Raw genomic sequence first — 19,930 nt, 5'->3', positions numbered from 1 at the left:
CTTTGTTTACATTATAGATTGGAGCTTCGTTTAGTCAGGTGACCGTTTCAACGTTTGTAGTGGATCTGAATCGGGTGAAGAAGACTGGTTCTATTGTCCAGGGTGTAGTTGAGGATGAAAAACTGTTCAATTTGCCAGTGACAAAAGGAGCTGCGATCCGACGCAACTATGAGCGTCCGCTAACCACCTGTAGCAGACCGCAAAGGTACAACAACTTTTGTTCAGTTGTAGCAAAGAATAGCCCCTGTTTTGACTCAACGTTGTTCAAATATAGACTTCCATTATTTTTGTTGCTTTATTTGCTGATTCTGTACAGTTCTGATTACCAGACATTGGTTTGGCTTTGAGCTAGCTGCTTTCGACCAAAATGAACACTGATATTAGAGAAGAGTAGAGCTACATTGAACAAGTATTTCTGCTTTCCTCACATGTCTTCACATTGACTATTTCAGAAATAGTCTTGTGCCTGATGAGATTTTCATTGTCACAATTTTGTCTTTTATTCTGAGGCTGGTACGACAAAGAGCAGCATTTTACCCAGATTACGGGCTGGTTTATTTTGATCAGAGTTCATCACTTCTTCAGCATCCCATGGCACATCAATATCTTATGTTAATCCTCTCACTGCCACTGTGGTATTCCTCCTTTGTCAGTTTGCTTGTAATTCCTCTGAGATTTCTACATCTAGGAATAGCTTGTCATGGTAAGCACTGGATCATGACATAGAAATTGCAACACATAAAAGGTCATTGGACCCAACCAGTCAGTGTCACTGTTATCCCCAACATAAGTTTTAATTCCTTGTCCTGAACCTGTTCTTGTATTACATTATTTTTTCCTTCAACTAATTATCCAACTTGCTTCAAGTTTGTGATTTGTTTCAATACTGCCTCATGCCCCTATATTTAAAAGAAAAAAATACTGTGAGATAGATTATTGTATACATGTTGTGTTGCATGAAAAGACTGTCCAGGGTTAGCCTTTGCATCCATCCATCCTAAAGTAAGGTTTACCTGAGGCTCTATCTACTTACACCATTATGAAACAGATCATCTGATTTATATCCATAGCGACAAAAATATTCAATGTGCCAGTAGGCTGCTTCGGTGAAGCACCTCAATAAGTATTTCAGTTGTTTTCCATTACTTCATGTGACAGCTTGGTATTAAGTACATCAAATTGTTTCTCCAAGTCGTTTAGTTGTCATTGCATTTTACTAAGATGTCAGTGGCGGAAAAAAATGTCATTTTCTCATTGCATAAAAATGTTAACGTGCCAACATTTTGTACTTCATTGAAAACCTGCTTTAAACACTGGGAGATTTTGATCATCTTATTAAATCATTGGGACAGCAGACACATTTGATATTTCGTACCCCTGAACTCCAATACTTTTGGATAGAATCATCACTGATCATTTTGGGAGCTTTCCCCAGTTGACCTAGTTTAGCTATTCTTCCCCCAGCCCTGGATAAGCAAGTGCAAACTGTTTTGTCTCCTTAGTAAAGTGAAGGAGGAGCCAGAGAGTGAAGGGCGCATTCCAAGCGCGGAAGAGGAGAAAGATGACAAGGAATCAACAGCAGAAATTCGAAACCCAGAGGAATACAAGGAGATTTTTCAGCCACAAAATGCCATTGGTCAGTTAGATGTCTATCTCTCCATAGCTTTATTCTTTATATTTAATATGCAATTATTAAAACCACTCGCTTGAACTATTGTGCTCAAGACTTGAGGTTTTTTTGGAATCAGCCCGTTTTGGAAACGCTGACATATCTGGGAAATATGTAAAGGCCGCCAATCAGTTCATTGATCTTATCAGTTGAACATTGAGTGTTATTTTCACCGAAATTCTAGGCATAGATATGACATAGAGAAGGCCATTTGGCCCATTGTATTTGTGCTGGTTGGCAAAGAGCCTCATTTCTTACTGCAGACTGAAGCCTCTATGGTTCCCTTGGCCCGTTTAGGGGTGTATAGTATACTCCCTTTGATTGTCCCTTTGTTCTTTCGTTCAGCCCAAATTGCTCATTTTGATAATCCCTCTAAAATCTCATCCCTTAATTGTAATTGTTTTTTGAATCAATATTGCGACTCCATCTCTCTTTGTTATCCCTTTTCCATCTTGTCCGAAGCCCTAGAAACATGCATGTTAAGCTGCCATTTCCTAACTCTCCAAGTCATCAACTTTTACAGCATGGAAAGAGGCTCTTTGGCCCATTGCGTCTGTACTGACCATCAAATTCTAATCCCATTTTCCAGCACTTGGTCCATAGCCTTGTATGCAATGGCATTTCAAGTGCTGATCTAATCACTAATGTCTAAAAATATGCTTCTACATGTCGCTCTGTGCCATCAGCTCATCTGCGTTATACACTATACTCCATGCATTTAGCTATGTACTATTAAGGACAACCAAACTCCCTTTTTGTTTAATTTTCAATGTTTCCTTTGTCTTTCCAAACTCTCCTATTTGCAGAAATCCTTTGAAATGTGTTTGCATAGCTGAATCTGGTTGTGCATTTTATCCAGACATACCAGAATACTGCTGCCTGAATTGTCAAGAGTGATGGGATGCTAATTGACCTCAGTGTGATGTAGAAGCAATTAGTTTGGGGGGTTCGAATCCCATCATGGCTGATGTTGAAATTTGAATTCAATAAAAATCTTGCAAAAATCTAATAATGAGCATGAAACCATTGTAGATTGTTGTAAAAACTCATCTGGTTCACTAAATAATATCCTTTGGCAAAGGAAATCTGTCATCCTTACCTGGTCTAGCCCACATGTGACACCAGAGCTCAGCAATGTGGTTGATTCTGAAATGGCCTTCGCAACCCACTTTTTTCAGGGCAATTAGAGGTGGGCTACAAATGATGGTCCAGCCAGTGATGTCCACACCCCATGAATGAATTAAAAAAAAATGGAAGATGTTCAGTGTTAATCGTAAAAAGTTTTTAAAAATATTTCTTTTAATTGTTTTATTATGTTGAAATATTTGAAAATATAAATGAAATACTATTGCTTCTTCTCATTGGTGTGTTCTTGTGGCAGCTCGGACTCCACCTCGGAGAACTGACCCTTTCCCTGCTCCTCCGGAAGATGGTAAGCCTCTTTTGGATCACTTTTTACATTTACATCTACATAGAACTTTAGTGCAGTTGTCAGGTCACTACATCCAACCATCTACTTCAGGACGTGTCTGTTCCTGGTCATACTGATCTAGACTTCAGTTCCAGTTAGTTAGTCTGTCATTGGCTGCATACATGATGACTTGTTTCAGGCCATTTTCATCTTTTGCTGCAGTTTGTTAAGAAAATCTCCTTTTTCACTCAGTTAGATTAGGACATTTGTTGATCTCTATTGTGTTGAGTCCTTTTCCATTCACCACACTAGATGGCAGTTTACTACATAAATTAAGTGAAGTTGCTACTCTAGTTTCAATTCAAAGACTCCTTCATTTACACTCATGTTTTATCATCATACTTTAGCTGAGATGTTTTTCCATACAAACCTGGTTGATTTCAAAATGAAAATCATATTTATTCCTTGTCCTTAAAGTTTGTTGAACTCATTATTTACCCCCATTTCTATATACTTTGAACGGTTCCCCCAGATTTTCACTCTGAGCAGTTGCTAAATAATGTTCTGCAAACATCAAACTGTTTTCCTGTGGATGCATGGAGTAGATTTATTGGAACTTGGTGGACTGTGCTTAATGTTCTTCTCTTTAGTGCTGGACTTTATTAGTTATGTCAATGTTTTGTGTAGATACTATTTTGGCGAAGGAAGTTGAGAAAGTGACTGCTCCAACAGAGATGTACTCTCCTGGAGTGAAAAGATTGCAGGTTAGTAATGCAATCTGTGGAAGACATTTTATTGTTATTCATACCTTGAAAACTAGTTCTACCAAGCTAGTTATTTCTGAAACTAGGTCCTTGACTTGAAAGGTTAACTCAGTTTCTCTCTCCACAGATGCAGTTTCATCTGCTGAGTATTTCCAGTATTTTCTGTTTGTATTTCAGATTTCCAGCATCAACAATGTATTGATTTTGTTTTATCCATTTAATGGTTCCAGAGGCTGGTACATGTGCAGAATGGATGATCCAAGCAATATATTATGTTGTTTTTCTTTCATTTCCATCTGTTCTCCAAGGACTCTGACTCTTACTGGGATGTAGTCCCATGGGTGCCAACAGCTGCCAACGTATTGCCTATTTGCTCTATCTTAATGCATGAACCTGTGGAACAAGTGTTGGCTATGTTGTTTTACCACGTGTTACAGGCTCAATATACCAATAGACATGGGGTAATTGAGCAGCAGGAGTAAAACCATGGCTGATTTTCTTTTTTTTCCTTTGTCCTTTAATGGGATATGGACATCGCAGGCAAGGCCCTAATTTTCCTCTAACTGAGTAGCATTTTTTTAAAGAACCAACCATATTGCTGTGGATCACATGTAAGGACAGCAGATCCCCTTCCTTAAAGGACATTAGCAAACCAGATGGGCCAAATCACATGGTCATCATTTGACTTTTATTTCCAGATTTTTTTTTAATGAATTCAAATTTCACCTTTTCCAGACTTTTATTTCCATATTTCTTTTATTGAATTCAAGTATCACCATCTGCCGTGGTGGGATTCAAACCCGGGTCCCAAGAGCATTCTAAGTGTCTGGATTACTAGTCCAGTGACAATACAACTGTGCCACCACCTCCCCCAGTAATTTCCCCAACTTCAGGCCCAACAGCATTGAGGACAACTGTAACATCTTCCACCAACTGCTGCCCCAAATGAGATATCCTAATGCTGTGTAGACCAAGAACCAAACCTGGGACCTTCCGGTCCTTTTGGGTTTGTGCTACACCACATGGTACATTTATCCACAGTGGGGGAAGCCTCATTCCTATTTTTGCTGGATGTGTAAGCTGTGAATATAATGTCAGATATTTACTAAATTACATGCTTTCTTATTTAAACTAATCTAACAATTTCTAGTCAAATTACAGCCGGTGGCTGTTTTTGATGCCATTGAAAGGCAGGCACGCATGCATGCAAAACTGTTAAATTATCTTGAGTGGTTGGATCAGAGTCATCAGTTTATGGGCTTGCGGTCTTGCAGTCTCAGAATTTGGGTTTTGTCACTCTATTTCCATCTGAGGATCCAGAGTCCTTTAAGCTTAGCCATGGGATATTGCAGTTGCAACAGTGATTTCTTCCCTGAAAAAAGTTGAGGATTGCCGTAAGTGCTGGCAACTTCGATCTTTTTGATTGATGCAGAGTACTGATCGTCATGTCTTTGGCTTCTCCGCAACAAGCGTACGTCACCTGCACTAAACCAACAACAGGAAAGGCTATATCTTTGGCTTGCCAATGAGGGCTACAGTACTTCATCACTGGGCAAGCATAGGCTTGGTAAAACACAGAAGAAGGCAAGGATAAATGAAGCAAAATTTTCTTGAGAATTTCACCAGACACAGATGGTGTACTGGATCCGAGTGGTGAGATTGAATCACATCTCAGACATCAAGAAGTAGCATTTTTGTAGGATGAATTTTGTAATGTTCACAACAAGCCTTTGCGAGTAGTGTTTATTCATATTGTACCCAACTGTACTATGCTGGGCATGATATTGTCAGAGATTGTACGTGGGTTGCAGATATCAAGGAACTCTTGATGTCTATTGCTGGAAAAGCTGAGATACGATCATAGAAACTGATTGCCGTTGCTGCAGGTGAAGTGCCAGCAATACTAGGATTAGTTATTGACAAAAGCTTTCCCAATTCTGGACATTTCGCTGCATCATTCCTCAGAAGTAGCTGGTGTCTGAGCCCCTGCTCTACTTGAAACAGATTGTGAAGATTGTTTTGGTGACTGAGCTACATTGAAGCTCCTGCATTTAATTACCATCAATTCCAAAACCACTTTGGAGAGTTCAGTAATTAAATTTGCTGAACATTTATGACGTGGAAAAGCAATAGCTTGAATTGGCAGATGTTCAGTGGCTTTTCATTGCAGTCTTTCTCCCAGAAGCAATGCAGCAACAAGAAAAAATAAATGTGCATTGCAAGGAACTCTGGATTTTAATGATCAACAATTTAAAGGTGTCCGAATACTGGAAAGCCACTGACTACATTAAAATGATTTAAATCAGTTCTAAAAGAAGGAATACTTGAATTTTCAGGGCTGTGTTTTTTGGAGAATTATCTAAACATCTACACTGCTGTCCCTTGTTTGATTTTTAACGATCAACAGGACCTTTTTTCTCCCTGTTGTGCAGCTTGGTATCAAAACATTGCACCAGTCAATTGTTTTGTTTCAGTTAATCATTTATATTCACATTGCTGATGGTGCAAGGACAAGTGGTGATAGGTTTTAGGTTTTGGGAAAAAGATGCAGGAAAGAAGAACTTTTTTATGCAGCAAGTGGTAATGAGTTGGATCTTGCTACGTATGAGGGCAGCGAGAGTGAAGACGATTAATGATGTCACAAGGGAATCGTGTGGCTACAGAGATGGAGAAGGGGGAATTGGAATGATTGAATTGCTGTGCAGAGATCTGGCACAAAATTGGTCTGAATGGCCTGCTTTTGTGCCATAATGATTTTATAAAATCAAAAACAAAACAATGTTCATGCATAACTGATGACAAAACCGATTTCAAGAAAAATGTGGGAACCAAGAACATAGAACATAGAACAGTACAGCACAGAACAGGCCCTTCGGCCCTCGATGTTGTGCCGAGCAATGATCACCCTACTTAAACCCACGTAACCCGTATACCCGTAACCCAACAATCCCCCCATTAACCTTACACTACGGGCAATTTAGCATGGCCAATCCACCTAACCTGCACATCTTTGGACTGTGGGAGGAAACTGGAGCACCCGGAGGAAACCCACGCACACACAGGGAGGACGTGCAGACTCCACACAGACAGTGACCCAGCCGGGAATCGAACCTGGGACCCTGGAGCTGTGAAGCATTGATGCTAACCACCATGCTACCGTGAGGCCCCAAGTATATTTTGCTGTATTTACAATGAGAATAACACTAGGCAAATTAATTCATCTGTGAGCAAACATTTGGCTATTCCTCCTAATATCTCCTTCCTCACCTCTGTCTCCATGTTCTAAATTGTGCCTCTGAAGTGTTTTGGGTTTAAAAAAGAATAGGTGGTATATAAATGTATGTTGTTGTCATAATGCCACCAATAGTGATGGGGTTCGTTATTTGTCAGAAATAATTGAAGTTTTAGTAACAGGGACTTTTTGCATTTCTTGGAATTAAAAACTAATGACTGGATATTGTTTGATCTAAATAAGTCTGTGAAGCTTGATATTGCCAGGGATCTCCGAGTTTTCTTTGGGATATTTTGATTTCTTTGGCTGTATTTTTGATGTAGCTCTCTTTGATTGGAGTAGGTGCTGTTTGAAGTTGGGGGCCTTCCCAGTTTTGTAATGAGTGGTTTATGATGATGTGAGAAATAATATGGAGCAGTCACCATCCAGACTGTTGAAACTGTGTTCTCTTTCAGCCAGATCAGCTGAACTTTACTCCAACAGCAACCTCCACTCCCGTCAGCCAGCCTGAAGCACCAATAATCCCGATCGCTAAAAATGAGCCCATTGGGTTGAAGGTGGCAGACTTTCTCCCAGTAAGTGGTGTTTAGTGATTTCCCTTTGGGTAGTTTTGCATTTTCTCTGCTTCTGTTCTGCTCAAGCTCTTGATGTCTGAATGGCAGCAGTAATATTACAGTTGACTGCAGCTTCCTGGGCGAGGGGTTAGGAAGTCAACCAGATCTGCTGCTGTGCGCAATATCCAATAACCTATTTGTAATCTGTAGTGGAAAGCAAATGAGGCCAGAATTCCACTCGGCTGGTTTTGTCCGTCCTTGCTATTTGAACCTACAAATAGCTTGCAATAGTGTATGAATCTGTACACTTGAAGCAACATGCACCCTTCCGTTTTGAATCTGTACACATCGAAGCATCTGCACTTTGTCTAATTTGGTTCTGGATTTAGACATGGGATCAACTGTAAAACTCCTTCTGGGTTAAAACTTTGGTCGATTAATTGATGACGGAGACCCCCAGTAAGTAGATCTTTATTTTCAAAATAGTTTTGTATCCATGAAGGAAGGCCCAATTCCTGAGTATTTTGGTGCTGATAGATGATCTATTCTTAAATTTTAAGAGCTTTGAATGATTTAAAACTGATTATTTGTATTGCGGCCGATGGCATTGAAAAATCTCAGCAACTGACATGGCAGTACATCTGCAGTGCTGGGGTTATATAAGGAAGGAGGCTACCAATCTGAGTAATAGCTCGGGGAGCAAGGATCGCATGACTTAAGGATAGTTTTCTTACCAGGTAGTTGCGCTAAAATACGAATGGGGCAGTATGCAGCAGAGGTTTCGGTTAATTTGGCAAACCAAGTGACCTATTGCATTGAGTTGTTTTAATTTGTACCACATTTATCCAGCCTCAGAATAATAAATTGGCAGATTTGAGCGATGAAGATGCTGTGAGCCAAATCCGGAAAGGACATGACACCATGTGCGTGGTATTAACAAGTCGGTTCAAGAATTTAGACACTGTGAGAGCCGTGTGGACTACTGGAGATGTCAAGGTCAGTGCAGTGATTTCTCGTGTGTAGTATGGCACATCTACTGAAATAATGACCATATGCTCGGAAGGAATAACAAAATCAGTTCTTCCTCCGCTTCTCCGTAACCAGCCTCATACCCTCTTCCAGTTTGGAGGAATTACTTATTGGTGTCGGGTTATCCATCAACATTGGGTTTTCTAATTTGTCAACTGATTCGTACCTGGGGTCTCTGCTGTGCAGCTGCAGCCCAGATGCTGTTGCATGGGTAACACAGTGGTTAGCACTGTTGCTTCACAGAGCCAGGGACCCGGGTTCGATTCCCGGCTTGGGTCACTTTATGTGCGGAGTTTGCATGTTCTTCCTGTGTCTGGGTGGGTTTCCTCCGGGTGTTCCGGTTTCCTCCCACAAGTCCTGAAAGACATGCTTGTTGGGTGGATTCAACATTCTGAATTCTCCCTCCGGGTAACCGTACAGGCGACGTAGTGTGGCAAATAGGGATTTTCACAGAAACTTTATTGCAGTGTAAATGTAAGCCTACTTGTGACACTGAAATGATTATTATTGTAATGGGCATGGTCAATAACCTTTCTTTACTTTATATTTCACTAGATTTTTTGTTTATTTGAACTCTGTTCCTTTGAATAATTACAACTCGACTTTGTAATTTGCAAACATTGACTTCTGACCCTAACTGAGTTGCAACTTATATTTTTTAAATGTACTTTAGTCTAAACATGTAAAATGCAACAAATAAAATACACACACCGCAAAATCACGGTCCACAGTTTATAAATTTTTTTTATCCCCCAAACATCATCATGAACAACTCCCACCGAATCTTAAAGCACCTGGCCTGACCTCCATGCTCACTATCTTCGCATCCCAAACACCGTCTCCCAGTATTTCCCCCAACTTCCCAACCCCAGAAAATGTGTGCATGATTCGCCGGCCCTCGCCCACACTTCTCACACAAATTGGCCACCCCCTGGAAGAACCCACTCATCCTCTCCCGAGTCATGTGCACCCTGTGTACCATCTTGAACTGAATCAAGCTCATCCTCGTGCAGGAGAAGGTTGAATTCACACTACGCATCACCTCACAGCTTATTCTTCTCCCCCTCCACACCCCACAACTCCTCCTCCCATTTGTTCTTGATCCTCACCATTTTCACGCCAATCCTCCCCTCCCCCAACTCATCTGGGAGTAGCAGTTGCTCCAATAAAGTGCACCCCGGCGACCTGGGAAACGTCCTCCACTCTATCCGCGCAAAGACCCACGCCTGCACATATCTAAATTCACTACCACTTGGAAACTCAAACCTTTCCCGCAACTCATCCAGACCCACAAACCTCCCCTCTGAGTACAAGTCCCTAAACCTCTCCAGTCCCGCCTCCCTTCATTTATCATACATCCCATCCATGTCCCTAGGCTTGAACCTGTGATTCGCACACAGTGCTGTCAACACCGATATCCCCTCCAACTTAAAATGTCTCCTCAGCCGATCCAACACCCCGACCGCCGGGCTCTCTATATACTTCCCCGGAGCTAACAGCAAGTTGCAACTTCTTTGATCTGAACAAAACCTATATTCTTCTTTTCGGCAGAAACTTTAAAATTAACCAATATGATTGCAATTATTAATCTAATCCCAAAAATTTACAAATCTGTAATAGCCCAAAAGGATTTACCTTCAGGGGAAAATATACACTAGCCCTAAAATAGTGTACAAAGAAAATTACAGCACAGGAACAGGCCCTTCGGTCCTCCAAGCCTGCACTGACCATGCTGCCCGTCTGAACTAAAACCCCCTCGACTTCCAGGGACCATATCTCTCTTCCCATCCTATTCACATATTTGTCAAGACGCCCCTGAAAATTCACTATCTCAACATGACCCAAACTATCTACACACCCTTCCCCAGACTCATCATGCACCAAGTCCTTCTCTTTTGTGAATACTGACGCAAAGTACTCATTTAATACTTCGCCTCTGGCTTCACACACAGATTCCCTCCCCTGTCCTTGAGTGGCCAACCCTCTCGCTGGCTACTCTTGCTCTTTATATATGTATTAGAAGCCGTGGGAGTTTCCTTAATCCTGCTGGCCAATGACTTTTCGTGATCCCTTTTAGCCCTCCTGTCTCCTTGCTTAAGTTTTCTTTTTCTTTCCTTGTATTCCACACTTTCTTCGTGTGTTCCCAACCTCCTAGCCTTGACGTGCTTCCTTTTTTTTGACTAGGCTCACAATATGTCTCGTTATCCAAGGAAACTTGCCATACTTATCCTTCATCCTTACAGGAACGTGATGGTCCTGAATTCCTATCAACTTACACTTGAACGTCTCCCACATGCCAGATGTTGAATTTACCCTCAAACATCTGTCCCAATTTACATTATTCAGTTCCTGCCTAATGTTGTTGTAATTAGCCTTCCCCCAATTTAGCACCTTCACCTGAGGACTACACTTCTCTTTATCCATCAGTATCTTAAAGCTTACTGACTTGTGGTCACTGTTCCCAAACTGCTCCCCTACTGAAATGTTGACCACCTGGCTGGGCTCATTCCCCAATAACAGGTCAAGTACGGCCCGTTCCCTAGTTGGACTATTTACATAACTGTTTCAAGAAGCCCTCCTGGATGCTTCTTACAAACACTGCCCCATCCACGCAATTGGCACTAAGTGAGTCCTAGTCAATATAGGGGAAGTTAAAATCACCACCACAGCAACCTTGCTACTTTTACACCTTGCCAAAATTTGCCTACATATCTGTTCCTATAGCTCCTGCTGGCTGTTTGGAGGTCTAAATTGAACCCCAACATTGTGACTACACCCTTCCTATTTCTGAGCTCTACCCATATTGCCTCGCTGTATGAGCCCTCCAAGGTGTGTGCTCGCAGTATAGCTGCGATATTCTCCGGAACCAGTAGTGCAACTTCCCCACCCCTCTCTATCCCATCTGGATCCTGGAACATTAAGCTGCCAATCCTGTCCTTCCCTTAACCCAGTCTCTGTAATGGCAACAACATCATAGTTCCAAGCTCTAATCTGCCTTACCTGTTACACTTCCAGCATTGAAACAAATGCACTTTAGTCCACCAAACTAGTTGAAATCCTCACCTGTGACACTAGCAAACCTCCCGGCCAGGATATTTATGCCCCTCCAGTTTAGATGCAACCCGTTCTTCCTGCACAGGTCCCACCTGTCCCGGAAGAGATCCCAGTGGTCCTGATATCTGAAACCCTCCTTCCTACACCAGCTGTTTAGCCACATGTTGAGCTGTACTATTTTCCTATTTCTAGCCTCACTGGCATGTGGCACAGGGAGTAATCCTGAGATTACAACCCTAGAGGTCCTGCTTTTTAACTTTCTATCTAACTCCCTAAACTGCTGCTGCAGGACCTCGTCACTCTTCCTCCCTATGTCGTTAGTACCAATATGTAGGAAAACCTCAGGCTGTTCACCCTCTCCTTCAGAATGCTTTCTGCCTCTTTCAGAAACATCCTGGACCCTGGCACCAGGGAGGCAACATGCCATCCTGGAGTCTTTCATGTCCACAGAAGCACCTATCTGAACCCCTGACTACAGTGTCCCCTATAACTATTGTTCTAGCGCTCTTTGCTGCCGCAGCCCCCCCCCCCCCCCCTCACCCCGCTTCACAGCAGAGCCAGTCGTGGTGCCATTGCTCTGGCTGCTGCTGTTATCCTCTGATAGGCTACCCCCCCCCCCCCCCCCCCCCCCCCCAACAGTATCCAAAACCGTATACTTGTTGGAGAAGGGTACAACCACAAGGGATTCCTGCCCTGACTGTAAGCCCCTTTTAGCAGTCACCCATCTACCTGCCTGCACCTTGGGTGTCACCACATCACTAAAACTCCTATCTATGACGCTTTCCGCCACCTTCATGCTCCTACGTACATCCAACTGCTGCTCCAACCGATCCATGCGGTCTGTGAGGAGCTGCAATCGGGTGTACTTCCTGCAGATGTAGTCATCTGAGACGCTGGAAGCGTCACAGATCTCCCACATCTCACAAATGCAAAACATAAACCCCCTGACTGACCTTTCCATCACCAATTAAATTATTTAAGAAAAATATATTAAACTCTTATCTTCACTTGTCGCTGCAGATACCCGAGGTAGGTCTTTATATCGCTTACCTCCCCAGTATCTTGCTGGATCTCTCCAGGCAGATTAACAGTTACAAAGCAAGAAGAAAGAAAACAAACCAAAAAGGGAAAAAGCACCTCCTCCCATTCTGCATCGAATTACCACACTGCTCCAAATTACCAAATTTCAATTCCACTTTGACTGCCTCACTCAGGCTGTCTCCCACTTCACTTGCAGAAAGCTTACTTTCAAAAGTACTGTACTTTTTTAAAAAACAAATTCCAATTAAGGGGCAATTTAGCCTGGCCAATCCACCTACCCGGCAGATCTTTTGAGTTGTGGGCGTGAGACCCACGCAGACACAGGGGGAATGTGCAAACTCCACACGGACAGTGACCCGGGGCTGGGATTGAACCCGGGTCCTTGATGCCATGAGGCAGCAGTGCTAACCACTGCCACCATGCTGCCCTGATGTACTTATTTTTGATTAAAGCATTTGATAGACTTGTCCAGTTTTTTTCCATGGCGATTGTTTCTGTGAATTAAGATATAGATTAAATGAAAACTATTCATACAATGATTTAATGACTTTCGCAAACGTAGTAAGCCTCAACAAAGCACTCTGGGCAGCATGTTTGATGAGGCACAAGAGGTGGGATTGGTGTTGACTAATACCAGGTGGAGTGACATTTTACATTTTAGTTTCTAGAACAGATCTGGATTTGTGTTCTGGGAAGAGAATTGATAAATATGTGCATTTGATAAAGTGCCACATAACAAGCTTGGCAGCAAAGTTAGAGCCAATGGAATAAAAGTACAGTGGCAGCATGGGTACAAAGTTGACTGAGTCTCTGGTAACAATAATGATCAATGGTTGTTTTTTGGACTGGGGAATGTATATCGGGGGGTCCCCAGTGATCTGTATTAGGCTCACTGCTTTTCTTGATTTATATTAAAGACCTTAACATAGGTATACAAGACAAAATTTGTGGATGATACAAAACATGGAAATACTGTGAACTGTGAGGAGGATCATGATAATCTTCAAGATGTTAGGCCAGTTGGAATGGGTGGACGAATGACAGATGAATCTTAATGCAGAGATGTAAAATGATGCATTTTGGTAGGAGGGAGGAGGAGAGCAATATAAAATATAGGGTACAATTCTAAAACGAGTGGAGAAGCAGAGGGATCTGGGGTTTATGTGCACAAATTGAAGATGGCAGGGCAATTTGAGAAAGCAGTTACAGTAATAAGGCATTAGGGGATTCTATGCTTTATAAATAGAGGCAAAAAGTACAAAAGCAAGTAGGTTATGACTGAACACTTATAAAACAATGGTCCGGCCTTAACTGGGGTATGGTGTCTAGTTCTGGGCACCACACTTTAGGAAGGATGTGAAAGCTTCAGAGAGGGTGCATAATTATTCCAGGGTGAGGAACTTTACCATCTACTCCAATCTATCCATGTAACTGGTGTTCTCTTTAAAGAAGAAATGTTTGAGAGGAGCTTTGATAGAGGTGCTCAAAACCATGAGGGGTCAGGAAATGAAATGAAAATCGCTTATTGTCACAAGTAGGCCTCAAAATGAAGTTACTGTGAAAAGCCCCTAGTCGCCACATTCCGGCGCCTGTTCGGGGAGGCTGATACGGGAATCAAACCGTGCTGTTGGCCTGCCTTGGTCTGCTTTCAAAGCCAGCGATTTAGCCCTGTGCTAAGAAGATGGGGAGAAACTGTTCCAATGTGGGTGGATGGAGAACTGGAGGACAAGGATTTAAGGTGGATGGCAAAAGAACCAAAGGCACAATGAACAAGAATTTTTTAATGTAGTGGGTGGTTAGGATCTGGAATTTGTAAAACATTCATTAATGGGATGTGGGTGTCGCTAGCTGGGCCAGCATGTATTGCCAATCCCGGAGGACATTTAAGAGTCTACAATGTTGCTGTGAATGTGGAGTCACATGTAGGTCAGACCAGGTAAGGATGGCAGTGAACCAGATGGGTTTTTACGGCAATGGTTTCATGGTTATCTTTAGACTTTTAATTCCAGATTTTTGTATTGAATTCAAATTTCACCATCTGCCATGGTGGGATTCGAACCCGGTCCCTAGAGCCTTACACTGGGCCTCTGGATTACTAGCTAGTCTGCTGGATTACTAGTCCAGTGACAATGCTACTGCACCACTACAAGAGTATGTGGAGAGGCATTCACTCATGACATTCAAAAGGAAATTGAATAATTAGCTGAAAAGAAAAATATTGCAGGGCTACCGGGAAAAGGTAGACACAATGGTCCAAATGGCCTCATGTGCAGTAACCATTCTATGATAAGGGAATTGGAAATGATGGCATACTGTGAGTCCACTACTCCTACTAGTCCTATCCACCATCTACAAGGCACAAGTCAGAGTGTAATGGAATACTCCCCACCTGCCTGGATGAGTGCAGCTGCAACACCATTGAGAAGCTCAACACCATCCAGCACAAAGCCCGCTTGATTGCTCCTCCTTCCACAAACAGTCAAACCATCTGCCACTGACGAACATTGGCAGTCATGTGTACCATCTACAAGGTGCACTGCAGTAACTCACCAAGGTTCCTTCGACGACACCTTCCAAACCCACGACCACTACCATCTGGAAGGACAAGAATAGCAGATACCTGGGAACCCCACCACCTGGAGGCTCCCCCCTCCACGTCACTCATCACTCCCTTGGTGTCACTGGAGCAACATCTAATTGAATGGCAGCCTGCATGCATTCTTTGTCCATAAGTAGTAGATTGCTACTTATTGAATATTTATTGATTATTTTCAAGATGTGGGAGATTAGAGGATCTTGGGGATTATTTTCAAGATGTGGGAGATTAGAGGATCTTGGGGATTATTTTCAAGATGTGGGAGATTAGAGGATCTTGGGTAAATAAATAGAGGTGTAGCAGGCAGTTGTTTTGAATGGGGTTGTCTTATAATTCAGCCTACCCAATTTTAATACTGACATTTTGGCTGGGTAATACTTACATCTGTTTGGCAGAAGAATTCATAATGCCCATTACATTGCTGCAAGCGTATTGCTTTCTGCTTCAGCTAAAACAAGTCTGGCTTTATCTATTCCTTTTCCTACTGACAGCATTATGGACTTGCTAGTATGATGCATTCTGAAGAACTACATGTCCTAGATTCAAATACACATTCTAACACCAATCTCTTCATTGCAGACCTCCATTGACTCAGCAGTTACCATGAATGACTTGGCGATCATTGTGGACATCCTGAACATTATTAATCTCAAACCGTATGTACCTGTTAAAAGGCTATCCCAGTCCTTCAGTGTGTTGAGGGTTAAATCTTTCATGGTTCCACTTTGTTTAAAATGTTAGGATTATTTAAGATTTTCTCCATCTAGAAACGCAGACAAAGCACATTCCCATGTCTGTTTTCCGTAGCTGTTTTTTCCTGAACAGGTCACTAGCCTGAAGCCAGAGGCTTTGGCCTGAGGGGCACCACTCCACATCAAGCATGGCTGATCAGGAGACACTCTCACTCTTACTGCTTACCTTAGGCACGCGAGAAAGATTTTCAGGTTGACAATTGACCTGTTTGGCCAGGTTATAGACGCACATCAAGTCTTGGAGCGGGACCCGATGCTGGAGGCTCTGGCTCAGGTAGGGATGCTACTACAATGCCATAAAACCTCCAGATTCTTTGACAGGGAACTATTAAGAAAGAGGTGACATGGGACTTTGGTGACGGCATATAGGGGGAGGTTGCACATTGGGCGGCTCCTGCTTGAGGCTCTGGTTTTTGGACTTAAATGCCCGGTTCAGGGGCAGTATTGAAAGAGCTGGTGCAGGAAGGTATAAGGAAGAATAAAGCTACTGGAAAGAAAGGGGCGAGCGAACGTCCGTTGTCGAGTGAATGGGTAAGCCCAGCAAAGGAAAGGTGGCGGAGGCTGGATCGCTGGGTGGGGCTGCTCTCCTCAGTGGAAACACTGACCGAGGTGATGGCCGTTGAGTTTGAGAGGCAGTTCGCTAAGCACATGGAGGTGTTTTGGAAGGAGACGATGGCTGCGATGAAGGAGTTGGTGGAGGAGGCGATTGCCCCGGTGAACCCGACAAAGTCAAAGAAATCGGCCGAGGTACGGGAACAAGGAGAGAAGTTGAAGGGGGTAGAAGAGGTCCTGTCGCAGCACAGTGACCAGTTCACCTCGATGGGTGAGGAGCTGCAGAGGGTGGTGGAGGCTAGCAAAGTACTCCGAGCCAAGGTAGAGGACTTGGAGAACAGAACGAGGCAGCAAAACATATGGCGACAAATCGTGGACCTCCCTGAGGCGGTGGAGGGCTTGTGGCCGACAGAACTTCACAAAGATGTTGGCAAAGCTGTTGAGGGAGGGGGCAGAACCCTCTTGATATGAGTTGGACAGTACACACCGGTTGCACAGGCCCGACCTGGCGAAGCTGAGGGTGACGTATAACTCTAGGGACCTCTACCTCGAGATGTTGGAGGCGGCGGAGGCGATTGTGAAGGCTGAAGGACTGGGACTGAAATAAGAGATGAGACTCAGATTGGGACTTGGACCGAGGGGATGGAGACTGGGGCTGTCTCTCTTTTTGGTTGTTTCTTGTTATGTATTTGTGGGGAGCTCAGCTGATTTTATGGGTTCGGTGAACGGGAGATTTGAACGGAAGATTGTAGTTTACTTTCGTTTAAAGTTGGTTACAATTATATTGTGCTTTGGGGTTATGACTGTTCTCTGGCCGCGGTATTCTGCTGTTTTTGTTTTTGTTTTCAGGGACTGACTCATGGGGAGGGGATTGGGAGGCGGGAGTCTGGGCAGGGGCCTCCACACTAGCAACAAAGGTTGGCTATTGAATGGGAGTACGGTGGGGGGGGGAGGAGCCACGGGTGTTGGTTCAACAGGTTCTGATGGTCCTGGGGATGCTGGGAGAGGTGTTTGCAGGAGGAAGTGGATGGGAGGGATTCTAGGAGGGGGGGGGGGGGGTTCGATGGTAACAAAGGGATGGGGCGGGCCAGGCCTCAGGGACAGGCCCTGGGGTTATGGAGATGGTGGATTGGAGGGGTGAAAGACCCCTGGTCAGAATAATGACCTGGAACGTGAGGGGATTAGGGGCATCGGTGAAGTGATCAAGGATTTTTTGCACACTTGAAGAGCTTAAAAGCCGATGTGGTAATGCTGCAGGAGACCCATTTGAGGGTGAGGGATCAGGTGAGGTGAAAGAAGGGTTGGGTGAGTCAGGTTTTCCACTCGAGGTTCAATAGCAGGTCTCGTGGGGTAGCGGTATTGGTGGGCAAGAGGGTAAGATTTCAGATGGAGACGGTGCTGTCGTATGAGGGGGTTGGTACGTGATGGTGACGGGGGCGCTAGAGGGAAGGCTGGTGCAAAGGAGACAATATCCAGGATTGGGCTGACAAGTGGCAAATAACATTTGCGCCAAACAAGTGCCAGGCAATGACTATATCCTACAAGGGAGGTTCTAACCACCGCCCCATGACATTCAATGGCATTACCATTACTGAATTCCCCACAATCAACATCCTGGGGTTACTATTGATCAGAAACTGAACTGGAGCCATATTGATACTGTGGCTACCAGAGCAGGTCAACGACCTATGGCAGGTACGTCACCTCCTGACCCCACACCCCCCCCCCCCCCCTTCCCCTCCCCCAAAGCCTGTCCACCATCTACAAATCTACAAGGCCCAAGTCAGAGTGTAATGGAATACTCCCCACCTGACTGGATGAGTGCAGCTGCAACAACACTCAAGAAGCTTAACACCATCCAGCACAAAGCCCGCTTGATTACTCCTCCTTTCACAGTCAAACCATCTGCCACTGACGAACAGTGGAATCCATGTGTACCATCTACAAGGTGCACTGCAGTAACTCACCAAGGTTCCTTCGACGACACCTTCCAAACCCACCACCACTACCATCTAGAAGGACAAGAGCAGCAGATACCTGGGAACCCCACCACCTGGAGGCTCCCCCCTCCAAGTCATTCACCACTCCCTCAGTGTCACTGGAGGAACATCTAATTGAATGGCAGTCTGCATGCATTTTTTGTCCATAAGTAGTAGATTGCTACTTATTGAATATTTATTGATTATTTTCAAGATGTGGGAGATATTAGGATCTTGCGTAAATAAATAGAGGTGTAGCAGGCAGTTGAAAGGTTGAACAGACTGAAGGAAAATACCGTTGGCCCAGACTCGAAGGGATACACCCACACCCGGTTGAGTCATATGGCCCCATTCAGACTTAAACTCATGAGGGAATACACAAGTTTATTCACCTGAGACCCATTGTCCTTCGGGACATTTCTGCATGACCAGCCATTTTCCTATTACAGCGTCTGATAACCGTTTGTCTGCCCCAATGGATGATTAGTTGGAAGGAATGGCATAGCTCAGCTTTTGTGTAAATGGGAGTGGCAATCATGCAGCCCAATTCAGTTGATAAGTTCCAGTCTGGACATTCCAGAGGAGGACCTGTGTTTGAAGGGCTAGGTGGAGCTTAGAGAAAGAATCAATTTGGAACAGGCAAAGAGAAAGTATGTAAGCAGCTATCGCCACAAAGAGAAGGTTTGGGAAAAGGGTTCTGAACGAATGTCACTAACAAAAGAAAGATTGCTTCCTAAATGAAAGGGTTGCCTTTGCATGTATGTGTTAGTGGAGCGAGAGCTGTATTTTAATGCAAAGTGCTGTTTGATAAGAACTAGTGTTAAGGTTAAGAAACTGCATGTAATATGTTAGTGTTAAAACTGGGAAGTAAAAGTTTAAATATTATTTTCTTTTAATAAAGTTTCTTTATAGAATAACCAAGCCCTATATCTTGTATTACCACTCCTGGAACAAATCGATCTTTCTGCACAATCTTAAAACTTCAAAAAGTCAGGTTCAGTATCTTAGCCATTGTGGAGGGCTGACCAGCCATCTGTAACAATTACTATTGGGTCCAACCACCTTGTAACTTGACAATTCACCCACCACTGCCTAACATTGCTACTTGGTATTTTATTTTGTCTGACTGGCACTTCACTTGTCCTCTGCAAATCAGGTGGAAGCTTTCATGCTGGAGTAACGTAATCCATCCACCTCCTATGAGAGTCTCCCTGACTGGCTGTCTTTTAAATGATTTTTGTTCTGTCGTCAGCATTGATTGCTTTACTGGCTGTAAAGTTTAATTTGTGGCTAATGC

The 19,930-nt window shown here is 43.5% G+C and overlaps 1 protein-coding gene across 2 annotated transcripts in view; it reads left to right on the top strand.

The window, feature by feature from the left end:
* The window catches only part of katnb1 (katanin p80 (WD repeat containing) subunit B 1), a 74,862-nt gene that overhangs the window by 47,639 nt on the left and 7,293 nt on the right, over nucleotides 1-19,930 (top strand). The window contains exons 10-16 of one of the 2 annotated variants that reach the window (XM_038807013.1): nucleotides 18-205; nucleotides 1,503-1,636; nucleotides 3,051-3,101; nucleotides 3,768-3,844; nucleotides 7,532-7,651; nucleotides 8,480-8,626; nucleotides 15,930-16,006. In XM_038807013.1, the coding sequence (XP_038662941.1) occupies nucleotides 18-205; nucleotides 1,503-1,636; nucleotides 3,051-3,101; nucleotides 3,768-3,844; nucleotides 7,532-7,651; nucleotides 8,480-8,626; nucleotides 15,930-16,006 (794 nt within the window). The remainder of the gene's footprint in view (nucleotides 1-17; nucleotides 206-1,502; nucleotides 1,637-3,050; nucleotides 3,102-3,767; nucleotides 3,845-7,531; nucleotides 7,652-8,479; nucleotides 8,627-15,929; nucleotides 16,007-19,930) is intronic. The other variant, XM_038807014.1, reaches the window with a different exon arrangement.

This window comes from Scyliorhinus canicula, chromosome 9 (assembly GCF_902713615.1).
Source record: "Scyliorhinus canicula chromosome 9, sScyCan1.1, whole genome shotgun sequence".
Taxonomy (NCBI): domain Eukaryota; kingdom Metazoa; phylum Chordata; class Chondrichthyes; order Carcharhiniformes; family Scyliorhinidae; genus Scyliorhinus; species Scyliorhinus canicula.
Note: the sequence above shows the minus strand (reverse complement) of the source record. Positions and strands in the feature narration are given on the sequence as shown.